Source organism: Procambarus clarkii, chromosome 13 (assembly GCF_040958095.1).
Source record: "Procambarus clarkii isolate CNS0578487 chromosome 13, FALCON_Pclarkii_2.0, whole genome shotgun sequence".
NCBI classification, from domain to species: domain Eukaryota; kingdom Metazoa; phylum Arthropoda; class Malacostraca; order Decapoda; family Cambaridae; genus Procambarus; species Procambarus clarkii.
In genome coordinates, this window is record NC_091162.1 from 32,943,733 (window position 1) to 32,961,083 (window position 17,351).

The following is a 17,351-nucleotide window of genomic DNA, read 5'->3' on the forward strand; positions in this document are numbered from 1 at the left end:
CCACATCTGTACTAGAACTGGGAGCTCAGTTCTAGTGCAGACCCCAGCAGGTGGTGAGCTACCTCCCCCCCCCTTTTCCTAAATGAGTGGAGGAGGGGTGAATGAGCTTGTGCTAGTTCTGAGAGAATTTGATCATTTGTTTACAGTTGGGGAAGTTCTTTAGGTGGGTTTTCAGACTTTCTCCTTTGAATCCAGTATTAGTTTGTTTTGACTCGGTGACTTTCTGGTTGCCTTTTCCGGTGAGGTGACGAATATAAATATCTGCGGGGGCTGGGTTCTAGCTCCAGTCCCCAGTAGGTCTGTAGAACTCCAAGGCTGATGTGACCCAGTAGATGGCAACCATATCAAAGTGTAGGTTCAGGGAGCCACAAGGGGCTTCACCCAGAAAAGCAAAGCAAAGTGAAACCCATGCATGTACTCAAAGGAGAAATGTGGAATAGATCCTAAGTGTATGAAATAAAATTCTTTCCAAGCACAGGCTTGGAATGAAGTTGGAAAGAAGTTACTAGTTGCAAAAAAGGCAGTGGTATAACTGGAAAGGAGCCAAACAGCTTTATAAAATATATTTTTGTGGGCTGTTGACTCTCCTCAAGCAGTGCCATGGAAGGAAACTGAAATTCAGCTCCAGCAGATTGCTCTAGTATAGTCAGTGGCACATATGAGATTGATATGTCACAAGTCTTGAAGAAAATGCCAACAAAAGACAATTTAATTGTCCTTTCTGGGGGAAGCCCCGTCGGCTCCCCGGAGCTTTACCGGCTGATATGCTAATGTCAGACTTTGGCATCAGTCATGTGTATGGAGTTCTAGGGCCTACCGGGGACCACGAGCCAGAACCTGGCCCCCTCAGAGAGGCAAGGGGAGCAATGGCCTATAGAAACCCCCGTGTGGTTGGAAGCATTCTATGTCTGCCATCGACCGGGTCAAGCATCCAGAAAGGTAAGCATTCCAAAACAAAACCCTATTCTGGTGAAAATTGCTACCTAAGCCGAACTAGTGGATAGAACTCTTCAACAGAAAACAAGGAAACTAGTATGACGTCATACGTCACCGCGCCGCTGTCTGCACAGCTCCCCCCTCCCCGGGAGGGGGAAGGGGGAGCCCCAGACCTCCCACGCCAGCTATCCACCCATCAGTTCTTCGGCTGATGCTATAGGCAATGGTTATGTGCTCTGGCTCCAGTGGTTGTTTCAGCACTGTACCTAGAGTGTGGTGTCTGTTTTCTAGGTGGTGCGTGAGCCGGGAGTGATTCTTCAGTACTCGGGCTGCATGCGCCTAGGGATCCCTTCCCTAGGTGCCCTGTAAGTACTGCCCTTGGGGCTTGGGGCCACCTTCCACAAGTTCCTTGGGTCCTGCCCCTGCTTGGCCGTTTACTGCTTGGTTTTCGGCCGCTCTTTGTGTGCTCGGGTGTTCTGTCTCCCTTGTTCGCCTTAGAGTAAGGGGCAGTGTTTGCACTGGTGGGGCGCGGGGTACTGTGCAGCTTGTCTTTACCAATCGTAGCGGCCGGCTCTGTTCCGCTTGGGTACGCTGTCCTCTTGCGGGGTTTTCTTTTTCTTTTTGTTTATCTACCTGGTGGGGGGTCTGCCTTCGTTCTTGCCCCTTGTGTCCCTTGTGTTCTGAGTATTTTCTGGTGGTACCCCTGCTAGGTCCCCGTGAGTGTACACGTCCCGGGGGTTCAGCTCTTAGAAAGTTGTTTGGTAGCTTTGGGTGCCGGTTAGCAGTACCCTGCCTGGGATTACCTGAGCGCGAGTCCTCTTAAAGTAAACGCTCGGGACCCTGGGAAACCCCTGGGGGCGCGCGGGTCCGATGGATGTGACCCCAGAGCCCCCCCCCTTGCTTCCAGCGAGTTTGAGGGTTGCTCTCAACTTTTGTCTCTGGGTGACTCTCTGTTTTGCCTCCGTCTGCTGCCTGTGGGGTCGGTGACACCTTCGACCCGGAGTCCTGCGAGTTTGGTTGCTCATTGTGGCTCGGTTACCCAGTTGTGCTAACAAAGCGGGTGTGGGCGGCAGGGGCGTTGCACTTGAGCCTTGGTGGTGGCAACGTTCTCGTGGTTTCCTCCCCAGGAGCCCCGGGGCTGCCCCGTTGTAGTTCGTTTTGGGACTTGGGGGTGTTGGTTGCTTCGGTTCCATCCACGCCCCCTTGTCTTTCCCCTGGTTCACCCTTCCTGCCTGCATCCGGTTCCTTACCGTCTGTAGGTTCGGGGCGGGGTTTTTGGTGGTGTTGAGACTCGGGCAGTCTCGGGGAATTCCCCTTCCGGGGTAGTGACGGGGGCATTTGGGCCTGTTCCTCCAGCCGTGTTGTATGAGTCTGCCAGTGGGCTCCCTTCCTTAGTGTTTTCACGGCTGCCCCGGTTTTCTGGTACGGCCGGGGCTTTGGGGGAACGGCTCGGCCCCGGGGCCTGTCGTGTAGGTTCCCGGGGCTGGGGAGGGGCTGACTTGGGGGGGGCCTTGGCCCCGTTAGACCCCGTGGGGGTTTTTATCCCCCTCTAGGCGGGGCTTGTGGTTACGCGGAGTGGGGTCTTTCCTCCCCACTCGCCGTACGTGCTGTTGGACGTCGGCCCCTCCCCGGGCTCGGTTCCTTGGCCTTTGAGTCGGTTGGTTCCGTCCTGTGGGTGGATGTTTCCTCCCCCCCTTTTTGGGACGGTGTTTTTGTCATGTTTCCCCGTTCGATGGGGTTCTGCGTGACTTCTGATCTCGGGTGCGCCTGCGCCTTCGTGTGCCTTCGGGACTAGTGTTGGCTTCTGTGTTCTCGAGGGTACGGGAAGGTTTTTTCGCTACTTCCCACATTATTGGAACGTCTGTCGGCTCCTCGTACTTGTCGCCCTGTTGGGCTACTTGTCGCCCTGTTGGGCTGCTTGTCGCCCTGTTGGGCTACTTGTCGCCCGGTTGGGCTACTTGTCGCCCGGTTGGGCTACTTGTCGCCCGGTTGGGTTCCTATTGGGCTCTTTGCTTCTTTGGCCGGTTTTCTTGTTCCTGCTTCCTCTTTTGGCTCCTTTTCTCGTGCAGTAGTCCTGGCTGGCGCCTTCCCGCAGGGAGGGTGTGCGGTTCGGCCAGCGTGTTATGCGCATGCGCCGTGGAGTTTGTTTTGGTCTGGGCGGTGTTTCAGTGCTGGGGTTTTGTGCCCCCTTTTTTTTTTTTTTTTTTTTTTTTTTTTTTTTTTTTTTTTTTGCTACGGTGCTTCGCCTCTCGTTCTTCTCCCTGGCTGCGGTATGTGCCCTTCGCGCCGGGGGTGTCCTGGTTCCCAGTTGTAGGCAGGACACCGCGGTTTTCCCTGTGTCATGGGTGTGGACCGCCTCCGCCTCTCCGTTCTCCTGCGGGTCCGGCTCTGGCGTCTTCACCTGGCGGTGCTCCCAAGTTCTTCTGGGCACGGTTGAGTCGTGTCAAGTTCGTGCCACCATTCGCCAGGTGAGTTTCTGCGGTCTGGCGTCTTTTGGTCGGGCGCTGGATGCGGCGGTGTTTATACCTGTCTTTATTTAGGTATATTTTTGTACGACTGAGACCGTTCGCACACCAGTGACTGTCCCTTTATCACCCCTTCCTGTCCCCCTCATGTGCATGTCCAACCCATGCTGGAGTCATTCAGGGGACCCTCCCTTTTTAATGTTGTGAGGTGTGGGGGTTGTAGGGTTGGTTCTGTACTCACCTGGTAAGGCTCCTGGCTGTGCTTGCAGGATTTGAGCTCTGGCTCTTGGGTCCCGCCTATCTGGTAGAACTTGCGGGATAGTACCAGTGGAGTACAGTGGTGCTGTTGGCACTTTTGGGGAACACTGTATTACCATCAGTGGTCTGTGCTTGTTACACGACCTACTTGCGAGCATAAGCCTTCTTGCTGGTTCGTCCGTGGACTTCCAGGGCGCACTGGCCTGTTTTCGTATGGCAGTTCCGGCCCGTCCTGGTTGTGGGGGTATGTGGGCCGGTGGACTGCTCCTCGCAGCTGCCTGGTGGGCCATCCTCTGGCCGGTCAGGCCTGACCTTGGGCCGGGCTTCAGGTGTAAAAGAGCTCCCAGTACCTCATCCAGCAGGTATCGAGCGGGGTTTCTCCGCCGTCGGTCGCCTGGTGCAGGTTTCTGGGCCTGCAGGGTTTTGTCGTGTCTCCGTTGGCCCTGTCTGGGGTCGGCCTGCTCCGTTCTCTGCCTTTGCAGAGGGGAGTTGCTATTTACATGTTGCATGTTGCAGTGGTGCCTGTTGCGGCTGCTGCACGTGTGCATTGGCACCGTGTTTCACGGTGGCGTGTCCTTGTTCCTGTGTCCGGTTGTGGAGTGGCACTTTGCTGCCGTTTTGTGCCTGGGGATTGCGTGGGGTTTTTGTCCCTGCCTGATTGTCCACCCCTGGTTGTTCTCCTGGGGTTTTTTGTGCTTCTGCTCTTTCTTCCTGCCTCCTCTGCAGCAGGGATGTTCTGCGTGTGTTCTTAGGCGTTGGTCAGCCTGTGTCCTGAGATGTGCTTCTTTGTCTCGGTCTATTGCAGTTGTTCGTGCCCCTTGGTTCGGGTCCTGTTCTGGCGGCGACCCTTCCGCCTTCTCTGGTTTTCCTAGCTTGCCCTGCCGGTTGTTTTTTTTTTTTTTGGGGGGGGTCTTGCGATGTCTCGCGTCGGACCCGTCGTTTCTGAACTCCTGGCGGGCTTGCATGCTTTGGGGAGTTTTTCTGTTCGGCAGACGTTCCATCTCCTTGTGCCGCCCGGGTTTCGGTGGTCGCGCCCGAGATCTTCTCGCGGCTCGGCCTTTTCCTGGGCTCGGGGGGGGGGGGGCCTTGTTGGGGCTGCTTATGTTCTGCCTCGTGGTCTCTCCTCCGGTTGGTGGTCGGGTGGCTTCGTGGTAGGTGTCCCACCTGCGTGCTTCTCTTGGCGGCAGTATGGGGTATTTTGGCGGTCCTTCCTTTTCCTGTCCCTTCTTAGGTGGTTACTCTTGTTCGCTTGGTTTACTCTCGGCTTGGTTTTCTAGTGGGGGTTGGGGGCCGTCGTCTTGCCATGTACTGTCGCCTCTTTTCGTGCGGCGCAGGCGGAGCCGCTTCAGCTTGCTTTCGGTCTTGGTGTTGCTTCTGCACCGTTAGTCAGCTGTCTTGTGCGTCGTTTCACCTCCGGCCTGTTCATGCGCCGCTTGCACCATCCTGGTCTCTGGTCAGCGTGCTCTGTCTTCTCCTCGGTTGGTAGTGCCCCTTCGGTTCCGGTGTGTTTTTTCGTCGGCTCTTTCCTTTGGGCCTTTGCCTCTGGGGGTCGGGTCGCTGAGTTTTCTTGCTCCTTCGGTTTTAGCGTTTTGGTTGTTTGATGGCAGCAGTCTCCATCTTTTCTGGCGCGGGGTGGGGCTGCTGCATTCTGGAGGGGTCCAGGGTTTGTTGGTGCTTCGTTGGTCGGGCCGGGGGTGTGTCGTTTTTGTGTTCAGTGGCGGCCCTCCGCTGTTGTTTGCTTGCCACGGCGTTTGGGTCCGGAGCGCGTTTTGCGTTGATCCGGTTCTGTTCTTCCCGGTTCGCGGGTGATAGTGTCCCGGGTGGTCAGCCGTGTTCTTGCGGCTCAGCTGCCTGTGTTCTTCCCTCATGCCTGTGGCGTTCGTGGCTTCGCTGCTCTCGCTGCAGTCTGGGCGACGTGGCCTTGCAGTCTTTCGGGCATGGATTTTTGGTGTTCGTGCAGGGGCCTTGCTGCTCGTGGTTCTAGTGTTGTTCCCGGGATTTTCGGGGCTGTGGCGCCTTGGGTTGGCGTTTGCTGCCGGTTGTCTCGCGTCCTTGGGGGGTGCGTGGTGTCCGCCTCCCGGTTTTGTCCCTTAAGACCTTCCTCTGTGGGTAGTTAGCTCTGGGGAGCCGACGGGGCTCCCCCCAGAAAACCAGCGTTGAATGTAATGAAACGCCATTTTCTGGGTGAGACCCGGAGGCTCCCCGGCAACCCTCCCTCCCTCCGGTCGGCGTTTTTCGCGTGTTTTGACATCCAGCCTCAGAACTGATGGGTGGATAGCTGGCGTGGGAGGTCTGGGGCTCCCCCTTCCCCCTCCCGGGGAGGGGGGAGCTGCGCAGACAGCGGCGCGGTGACGTATGACGTCATACTAGTTTCCTTGTTTTCTGTTGAAGAGTTCTATCCACTAGTTCGGCTTAGGTAGCAATTTTCACCAGAATAGGGGTTTGTTTTGGAATGCTTACCTTTCTGGATGCTTGACCCGGTCGATGGCAGACATAGAATGCTTCAAACCACACGGGGGTTTCTATAGGCCATTGCTCCCCTTGCCTCTCTGAGGGGGCCAGGTTCTGGCTCGTGGTCCCCGGTAGGCCCTAGAACTCCATACACATGACTGATGCCAAAGTCTGACATTAGCATATCAGCCGGTAAAGCTCCGGGGAGCCTCCGGGTCTCACCCAGAAAATGGCGTTTCATTACATTCAACGCTGGTTTTTTATAGCACTACCAATGTGATAGGTGGACATCATGACTAAAAGTGAGGATAGCCAGGTCCTCTGACCCCTCATGTGGTAGTGGTTTCACCTGGTGGCAGGCAGTATAGCCTTTGATCCACTAAGAGTAGATTGCAGAACAATAATTAACAGTCTTGGTATTTCTATTTTCATTTGCAGTGATAATTTGAAGTGTGATTTGTTTCCTTAGTATTATTGTGAGCCGCTGCTCTTGGTGGTGGCTGAAGATACTCGTCACTATCCCTGTTTCCTAATATGTGTCATACAAACCCTTGCCAAAATTCACTTCACATTGGGAAAGAAATCCTAGAGCCTGGTGGGCAATGCGAGTCCTGTGTGGATCATGAAGGAGCTAGCTTTGGGAGCATCTGAGGAACTTACCTCTTGAAAGTGATTGTAGAACCTAAAAGAGCATTCTTTTCACAGGCTATGACTTCAATGGTGGCGTCAACTACCATGAACTTTTCCAGACATATAGATATTCTGGTTTTCAGGCAACAAGCTTTGGTTGTGCAGTGGAAGAAATTAAAAAGATGGTATGTGTTTAAGTTTTATGTTGCAACCTGTTGCCTTTATGTATCACTAGCTGTAAATTATTCACCACCTGCATGTAATGAAAGCTGTTTTATGAAATAAGTTAATGTGTTTTACTCTACATAATACTGTACATGTATTAGAAATTATTATGTAATGCAACCTTGATTTGATGAACCTCACTTTAGCAAATCTTACAATTGTGCATATATTGCAATATAATGCACACTTTGTAGGACGTATTTGCTCACAACTCCACCAAACACCCTGTTCGGCAGAGCAAGTTGTGTTTGAATATGACCTGGATGTGCAGCAGAGTTTACCGATCTATTACAGTGAACGAACTATATGGGGCAAAGCCGATTCGTTCCAGTGCGGAATTCGTTCCATCCGTCTAGCCCCAACAACCTTGTTAATTTTCTGGGGGTAGCCCCGTCGGCTCCCCGGAGCTATCCCAGACTGATATGCTAATCTCAGACTTTGGCATCAGTCATGTGTATGGAGTTCTTAGGCCTACCGGGGACCACGGCCCGAACCGGACCCCCCTCAGAGAAGCAAGGGGAGCAATGGCCTATAGAAGCCTCCGTGTGGTTGGAAGCATTCTATGTCTGCCATCGATCGGAACAGGCACCCAGAAAGGTAAGCGCCTCAAAACAAACCCCTATTCTGGTTAAAATTGCTACCAAAAGCCGAACTAGTGGATAGAACTCCCCAACCGAAAACAAGCAAACTAGTGTGACGTCACACACCGCCGCGCCACTGTCTGCACAACTCCCCCCTCCCCGGGAGAGGGAAGGGGAAGCCCCAGACCCTCCATGCCGGCTATCCACACCTCAGTTCTTGAGGCTGATGCTATAGGCGATGGTCGTGTGCTCTGGCTCCGGTGTCGCTACTGCACTGTGCTTTGCGTGTGGTGTTGGTTTTGTGGGTGCGAGAGCCAGGAGTTATCTTCAGTACTCGGGCTGCATGCACCTAGGGCTGCCTTCCCTAGGTGCCCTGTAAGTACTGCCCTTGGGGCTTGGGGCCACCTTCCACAGGCTTCTCAGGGTCTGCCTTTGCTGGTCCGTTTTACCTTTCGGTTTTTCGGCTGCCTGTTGGGCTCTTGGGTGTTCTGTTCTCCCTTGTTACCGGCAGGTAAGAGGCAGTTTGCACTGGTAGGGGCGCAGGGTGCTGCACAGCTTGTATTCCCGACATAGCAGCCAGCTCTGTTCCTTGGGGTTTGCTGTCCTCCTGCGGGGTTCTGTTGTTCTTTTGATTTTGCCTGGTGGGGGGTTCTGTCATTTTATTGTTTTTGCCCTTCCACTGTTCTCCTTGGTGGCGCCCCCTGCTAGGTCCCCGTGAGTGTACACGTCCCTGGGGTTCAGCTATAGAAGTTTGCTTGGTAGTTTTGGGCGCCGGTTTGCAGCACCCTGCCTGGGACTACCTGAGCGCGAGTCCTCTTAAAGTAAACGCTCAGGACCCTGGGAATCCTCTAGGGGGCGCGTGGGTCCGATGGATGTGACCCCGGAGTCCCCACTCGCTGTGTGCGAGTTTGAGGGTTGCTCATTCCCCTTGTCTCGTGGTGACCCTCATTGTTTTTGCCTCTGCCACGCTGCCTGTTGGGTCGGTGATACTTACGACCCTGAGTCCTGTGAGTGTTGCTGCTTGCTTGTGACTCAATTTACCCAATCCTCTGATGATTCTATTCGGGTACAGGCGGTGCGTGCGTTGCAGTCTAGGTTTTGTCTGTTGCAACGCGCTCGGTTGGTTGCTCACCCGGATGCCCCGGGGCTGCCCCGCTTTGCTTTTCGAGACCCGGACTTGGAGGTGGGGGTCGCTTCGATCCTGGTTCAGTCCGCACCTCCTCGTCCTTCCCCTTCTGTTTGTTCTGGTCCTGCCCCCCTGCTTCCGGCCCCAAAGCGTCTGAGGGTTTCGGGGTCGGAGCAGGGGTTACTTGATCTTGAGACTCGGGCAGTTTCGGGGGGTGCCATTTCCGGGGGGGCTGCAGAGGCATTCGAGTCTTGTCTCCCGGCCGAAGCTTCTGAATCTGACCAGTGGGCCCCCCTTTGTGGGATATTTGGGTTTGATTCTGATTAATTAATAATTAAAGTAGTAAATTAAATTACGAAGGACCACCCGCTTTTAAAGTAAAGAGGGAAACTGAGAATTTCAGATCATTAGATAGAATTCTAGAGAAAACCAGTGACTATGGATATGACTAGAAAGTATGATCATAAGAATAATTAATGGGCTGTATTATTAAAACCAAACCTCAAACACCTACATTGGGGGGTTATTACTGGAGGTCAGTACGTCCAGGAATCAGTATGGTTCGTTCACTAATTCTATTAATAATAATCTAATCCTATAATTAATGTTGAATATAATATTATTCATACAAAGAAGAACATGAATATGAGCATAATAATGAGTTACAGTAAATCACACATTATGTTGTACATTCTGAATGTATTGTGACGATAATCTCCTTCAAGAGATTGAGCCTGCTCTTCCCTCCATAATTACGTCTTCACAATTATATAAAAAGACTATGGAAGAAATGTCCAACAACGACAACAACACCAGCAAGGCTTGCCAGGGTGAGCAGAAACGTATGCAGCCAGCCACCTGTTCGAACTCCAACCACCAAACTACCCGTTGATCGCTACGGCTCCGCTGATTGGTCGCCGGTCTGGCTGCACCTGCACTCGCCCCCAATACTACCTGATGTCTGGGGTCGCCCCAACATCAGTCCTCAGAATGTTCAGTGCTTTCGTAGCCAGCACTCCTCCCAGCTAGACTCTAGCGTGTACTGAGAAGAGTGGTGGCTTTAAGCCAATATTCCAGCACCTCCCACTTAACTTTTGTGTTGCACTTCTTGTTATTTTGCCTTAACGTAACTTTTCATTGTGTTATTTAAGTATTCTTATTATTTTGATTCATTGATTTTATTATACATATTTGTTTGTGCATTACTTTCATGTTTTGATTTATTTAACGTAATTAAAATTTCATTGTTAAAGTTTACTTGTGTTTTGTGTGTCTTCTCCTTACCTTACCACAGACGAAGTTCCAGTTTTTCTATTTTTTTTATAACTATGTGACGAGGCCATACCCCTAGCCTTAAACAGCCGAACACCAACGCGTTACCGTCACAAGTTATATGGGGGCCTGTCCTAGGAGCTTCACTCAGGTACTGGTGTCAAGTGGTAATTTATGGTAAGCGTATTTAACTTTGTTAACGTAGCTTTACTATTTTTCATTCAATTTCATTTTTTATAAGGTGCGGTGTATTGTGCATTACGAGAGTAACATATAGTGAAGGTGAGACAACTTTGGATTACGTGGTGACTGTAGGCCGCAGTCATACTCTTAATTGGTCATCTCTCCCTCCTTGTTATTACTCGTATTTACCATCTATGTCCCTTGAATATTTCTCATTCTGACAGATCATCATATTGGTACCCTGGTACTGTGGTCTGCCCCGGGTCAAGAGTACCCAATCTTCTGCAATCTGACTGTAGGAGGACAAAGAGGGCCATAGTTCCTCTAGCTCGAACTTTAGTTGCTGAATTGGGACCTCAGCAGCAGTTCTCGTCACCAGTTGACACCTCGCACCCCTACACGTCAGTCAGAGATGATGATACATACAACGGTAGGGAATTAGCTTATTTTTTCAGAGCACAAAAGTTCGCTAATTCTGTAAGTATCATATTAAATTCAGTGGGAAAAACTTGCTTTATGTCCTATAGAGACTTGGCAAGGTATGCCTACATCCTTGGACTACCAATTTTACTTTTGAAGCATTTAACTGTTTCATTTGTTTTCGAAACTTTGTTTCATTTGTTAGTAGGATTTTCTTGCCCTTATTCTCTTACATGAGTACCGGGTACAAGATTTCCTGCGCCCTTGATTTAATTTAATCATTTAATATCTTTCACTTAACGTTAATTGTTAAAGATCACACAGGATAGGTACCAGTTGCCACGTTGTCCTGTTTCTGACATTTCATTATTGAACATTCGTGTACCTTTATTTGCTAATTTCACCATGTTTCGTCTCCAAACTTTCCGTGCAAATCCAGCAGGTGAAATAGGGACTTTAAGTCGTGCCAAGAGGACTGAACTACAAACTCTTGCACATGAGTATCAACTAGAAGTTCCCTACCAAGCCAACAAAAATGACCTACACAACCTGTTGCTGGATTACTATTTAGAGCAAGGTAAGATAGACTCTGAAACTCATGAAACTTACTATATTGCAGATAAACCTGACTTGGCAACGCTGAAACTTAAACTAGAGCTGGCCAAGATTGAACGTGAGCAGCAAAGAGAAGCAGCTGCCATACGAAGAGAAGAACACGAACGTGGACTCGCCCTCCAGGAACGTGAGGTTGCACTACTCCAGGAGCGGGAACGAGTACAGCTTGAAACACTCCAGGAGCGGGATCGAGTACAGCTTGAAACCAAACGACGCGAGTTGGAGATGCAACGCGAACATGACAAGCAACAAGCAACTCTGGCTCTAGAGTGTCGTCAACGTGAAATCGCCTTGGAAACTTCACACTTCACTCAACGCCAGCAAGCTACTGCCAATCTTCCCGTCAGTTTTAATATATCACATGCAAGTAAGTTAATGCCATCCTTTGTAGAAGCAGAAGTTGATGTGTTCTTTACCACCTTTGAAACCCTTGCTAATCAACTCAGGTGGCCTGTCGACCAATGGGCCACACTTCTCAGAGTCCATCTTACAGGTAGAGCTGCAGTCACACTCAGTACTTTGGCGTCTGAGAATGACTACTACACTCTGAAACAAGCAGTGTTAGACGCCTACCTACTTTCCACAGAAAGTTATAGAAGGAAATTCCGTGACCACCTGAAGGCAAGTACCACTACCTTCCTCGAGTTTGCCAACACGAAACGGAGGTATTTCATGAAATGGCTGGAAGCAGCACATGTCTCTACTTTTACAGAACTCGTCAACCTGATGCTTGTTGAAGAATTCTTGAGACGTGTGCCGCCTCCTGTCCGCCTCTACTTAGCAGATAAAGAAGAAACCGACTACCTGAAGTGTGCTAAGTCGGCTGACACTTACAGCCTCATCCACCGGCTGACACCTGAACCATCCTCCAGTAAGAAGTCGTGGTACAGTTACGAGAAGGTGAGCCCCGATCAAGCTGGTTCACAACTGTACTGCAAGTATTGTAGACTCTATGGACATACCATAGACAAGTGTGGTAAGTCTCAATACAAGGGAACCACTGACCAACAACGACCCAAACCAACTCCTCCTAAGTCCGGTAAGCCTGTGATGAATGTTGGTGTTGATGTTAATGATCTTTCTCTTTTCAGTAACCACCTGTATACTGGAACTGTCTCTGCCAACGGTTCAAATCCGGAGGGACGTTTCAAATTGAAGATCTTGAGGGACACAGCGGCTCTACAATCGATCATCTTGAAGTCGGCTGTGCCCAACATAGTCTACACCGGGGAAACAGTCTTCATCACTGACCTCACTGCTACCACTCCATACCCTCTCGCCAGAGTCCACCTGGATTGTCCCTACGTGAACGGGGAAGTCCAAGTCGCCGTCAGGGAAAAGCCTTTTCCCATGCCTGGAGTGCAACTTCTCCTAGGCAACGACTTGGCAGAAGACCTGCAACCGACCAACCTGATCGTCATGGACAAACCCCAGGTGTGTAACTCTGTGCCCAGAAACCCTATTCTTGAGTATGTTCCAGCAGAGGTTCAAGAGAGTGATGAAGTTTCTCCTCCGGTTCTCGTGACCACCCGTGCACAAGCCGCACGTCCACAGCCAGCTGACTCTACTGCTACCGCTGTCCCTCAAGACCCTCAGAAACTACCCCCGCATCTGACCAAGTTGGAGTTCCGTAAGTTGCAGAGGGAAGATCTTACTTTAACACCATTGTTTTTCCAGGCTGAGACTCAACCCGACAGTATTCCTGGGTTCTTCCTAGAGAACGACTTGCTCTACCGCAGATATAGACCCAGTAAACTGAAGGAGGAGGACGATTGGGCCAACATCGAACAACTTGTGATTCCCACCAGCCTGCGGCCCACTATTCTACACCTGGCCCACGGAGCATTCTCCCACTACGGCTTCAACAAGACTTACCATGGGATTCGTCAAGACTACTACTGGCCAGGTATGGTAAACAACGTCAAACAGTACGTAAAACAGTGTCATACATGTCAGATGGCAGGCAAACCGAACGTCTCCATTCCCAGAGCACCACTGATTCCCATACAGGTGCCTGCGGAACCTTTCCACAGACTCATAATAGACTGTGTTGGTCCTTTACCTCGGACCAGTTCAGGTAACGCCTACCTCCTAACCATCCTGTGTCCTACCACCAGATTTCCCATAGCAGTTCCAGTGAAGAACATCACGGCTGCTACGGTTATCAAACATCTACTGAAGATCTTCACTCAATACGGATTTCCCAGGGAGATTCAAAGTGACTGTGGCACCAACTTCACCAGTGATCTCTTCAAAAGGACACTGGAGGAGTTCAACATCAAACAGGTATTGTCCAGCCCCTATCATCCTGCTTCACAGGGTTCTCTTGAACGTAGTCATCAGACCATCAAAGCACTCTTGAAAAAGTTTTGCAGTGAAACCTCAAAGGATTGGGATAAGCAGATTGACCTAATAATGTGTATTTTCAGAAGTCTCCCCAATGAGTCCCTAGGAGTATCTCCTTATGAGATGCTCTACGGCCGTAAGTGCCGTACTCCCCTTAAGGCTTTCAAAGACTCTCTCAGAGATGCCACCTTCAGTGAGCATCAGAATGTGCCCCAGTTTCTTCAAAACCTTCAACACATTCTAGAGAGAGTCCACCGCTTTGCTCATGATAATCTATTGAAAGCCCAGGTGAGAATGAAGACTCATTACGACCAGACCAGCAAAGTAAGAAAATTCAAGCCGGGAGACTTCGTCCTTGCTTATTTCCCTATCCCAGGTTCACCTTTACAAGACAGATTTTCAGGACCCTACTGCGTCAAAGAGTGCAGGAATAATAATAATTATGTGATAGAGACTCCAGATAGGCGGCGGAAGACCCAGCTGTGCCACGTCAACCTCCTGAAGCAATATAATGGTACTCCTCCCACTGTCTTGACTAATTATTCCACATTCACAGAACCCTACATCCACAGTGAGACCTTCCCAGCTTCTCCTCCCGAAAGCACTGACAAGGAGTCAGCGCTTTCTAATTCCGAAATCCTTAATGATCTTCCCAAATACTTTCAGGATAATCATAGTGCACCTCTCGTCAAGATCTTCAGAGAACATCAAGAGTTGTTCAGAGATGATCCCCAAGAGTGTAATGTTACCCAGCACGACATCCAACTGCTCCCCGACACCCGGCCGATTCGTCAACCCTTCTACCGAATCAGCCCGAGCAAGAAGGAAGTCATGCGTGCTGAGGTGCAATACCTCTTGGATCATGGACTGGCTACACCTTGTGAGTCCCCCTGGGCCTCACCCTGTATCTTGGTGCCCAAACCCCAAGGTAAGGTGCGGTTGTGCACCGACTATCGTAAACTGAACTCTGTCACTGTCAAGGATGCTTACCCCTTGCCAAGGATAGATGACATCCTTGATGCCATTGGTAGTGCCCAGTACTTGTCCCAAGTGGACTTGCTTAAGGGGTACTATCAAGTGTGTCTAACGGAGCGCGCTAAAGAGATATCTGCCTTCATCACTCCTTTTGGACTTTTCAGATATGAACGCCTTCCTTTCGGACTATGTAATGCCCCGGCCACCTTTCAAAGAGCTGTCAACCGTGTCATCCAGGGCTTGGATAACACATACGCCTACCTGGACGATATCGTCGTAGCCTCCAACTCCTGGAGTGAACATCTGCTCCAGCTGCGACGTCTGTTCTCCAAGCTCCTGACAGCCGGCCTCACCATCAACCTGGGCAAGTCCACTTTCGCGAAAGGTAAAGTGCGTTATCTGGGTCATGTTATTGGGAGTGGCAGCATAGCTCCGTTAGACTCACACACTCAAGCCATCCTACAGTATCCACAGCCTACCACCAGGAAGCAGCTCCTGCGCTTCCTTGGTCTTGCCTCTTACTACCGTAGGTTTGTGAGGAATTTCAGTACAGTCGCCACACCTCTAATTCTATTAACCAGTCCCAAGCAACGGTATAATTGGACCATGCAGCAAACCGTTGCTTTTGAACAACTCAAATTCCTCCTCTGTTCTAACCCCATTCTCGCCTCTCCAGATATCACCAAGCCTTTCGTCCTTCATGTCGACGCCAGTGGTACCGGCGTTGGTGGTGTCCTGATGCAACAACGAGGCGAGGAGGTTCTACCTGTCAGCTACTACAGCTACAAACTGAAACCACACCAGAGGAACTACAGCACTATTGAAAAGGAGCTACTATCCATCGTCCTGAACCTCCAACACTTCGCTCCGTACCTACAAGGCGCCAGGTCTACCACCATCTTCTCAGACCACAACCCTCTCCGCTTCCTACATCAAGCCCAATTCACCAACCAGCGTCTTCTACGATGGGCTCTGTATTTACAAGACTTCAACCTGGAGATCCGCTATATCAAGGGTTCTGACAACACCATAGCCGATGCCCTCTCCAGAGTTTATGAAGTAGAAGCAACTCCATCCATTACTCCACCACATAACGACGTACTTCTTCCAGAACCGCAGGCTTCGGGGGAGAGTTGTGACGATAATCTCCTTCAAGAGATTGAGCCTGCTCTTCCCTCCATAATTACGTCTTCACAATTATATAAAAAGACTATGGAAGAAATGTCCAACAACGACAACAACACCAGCAAGGCTTGCCAGGGTGAGCAGAAACGTATGCAGCCAGCCACCTGTTCGAACTCCAACCACCAAACTACCCGTTGATCGCTACGGCTCCGCTGATTGGTCGCCGGTCTGGCTGCACCTGCACTCGCCCCCAATACTACCTGATGTCTGGGGTCGCCCCAACATCAGTCCTCAGAATGTTCAGTGCTTTCGTAGCCAGCACTCCTCCCAGCTAGACTCTAGCGTGTACTGAGAAGAGTGGTGGCTTTAAGCCAATATTCCAGCACCTCCCACTTAACTTTTGTGTTGCACTTCTTGTTATTTTGCCTTAACGTAACTTTTCATTGTGTTATTTAAGTATTCTTATTATTTTGATTCATTGATTTTATTATACATATTTGTTTGTGCATTACTTTCATGTTTTGATTTATTTAACGTAATTAAAATTTCATTGTTAAAGTTTACTTGTGTTTTGTGTGTCTTCTCCTTACCTTACCACAGACGAAGTTCCAGTTTTTCTATTTTTTTTATAACTATGTGACGAGGCCATACCCCTAGCCTTAAACAGCCGAACACCAACGCGTTACCGTCACAGTATCAAATTGCAAAGTTAAGAATAAAAGGAAATAAGCCTTAGCTGGTAATAGATTCCTTTAGATAACCCTGGCAGTCCTCTTAATCTCCAAGTCTGGTACACCGACGAATGACACGGTTAGCATGGAGAAAACAGCATGAGGAATTCGTCTCTCGAGCTGCAAGATAAATGACTACCAGTAGCAATTGATTTAACTACTCAATACATATTCAAGATTATTGATATCTACAGATAGAATTCTAATCACCTGTTATTAGGTGTTGTCTTGCCGCGTGACGTGCAATCACCCTGCCATTAATACACTTATAAATGATGCATCAAATAAAAGTACTTAACTGTGGGCACTGTGTAAGTATTAAGATTGCCGTAATTACGCATCTCAGGCTCCAGTGAACCTATGGATTGATGCGTTTCAAGCTGGCTGATCACGTGTCGTCAGGAACTAAGTCTAGGGGTCCCTTATTTAACACCAGCACTAGTTGAAGATATTATCTGCAAGGTCGTTCACGCCTCACAGTAGCGGCTTTCATCTGTGGATAGACACACGTGTCCTATTTGCTGGACAATGGCGTCTTTTGTGAGTACGGTAAGCGCAGGTCTGCCTCTCTTCGGTTCCCCACGTGTACGTGTACCGACTCCCTCACCGACTGAGGATGGCGTCGCGTCCCTCCCCCCACGCCGAGTCGACGTTCATTACACAAATTATTGGCATGAACATTATTATTTCTCGCATTCGCGCTTGAAACTCTAAAGACTGGACGGGTTTATTATTTAGAGGAACGGAATATTATTATTTAACTATTTAAGAATAGTAAAGATACAAGGGAGAGGAATTAATGTCTCCCCATAGCATTCATTGATGACGCTACCTCTATCGCGAGGTAAACGTTTTGATTCTAAAGCTCTATTCGGCCTTTAGTTAGAGAACAATTCGTCTGCAATCAGTTGTCATACAGAATGCTTTAATTATGGAGAATCGTATTTAATTCTCACACAAATTGTATATAATGTGTTTTACTGTAAAGAAATCTGACGCAATACTGGCGTCA

The 17,351-nt window shown here is 49.9% G+C and overlaps 1 protein-coding gene across 1 annotated transcript in view; it reads left to right on the forward strand.

The window, feature by feature from the left end:
* Positions 1 to 17,351, forward strand: part of LOC138364286 (probable deoxyhypusine synthase) — a 59,310-nt gene that overhangs the window by 15,194 nt on the left and 26,765 nt on the right. Inside the window, exon 3 of the mRNA XM_069323864.1 lies at positions 6,816 to 6,925. Within this exon, the coding sequence (XP_069179965.1) occupies positions 6,816 to 6,925 (110 nt within the window). The remainder of the gene's footprint in view (positions 1 to 6,815; positions 6,926 to 17,351) is intronic.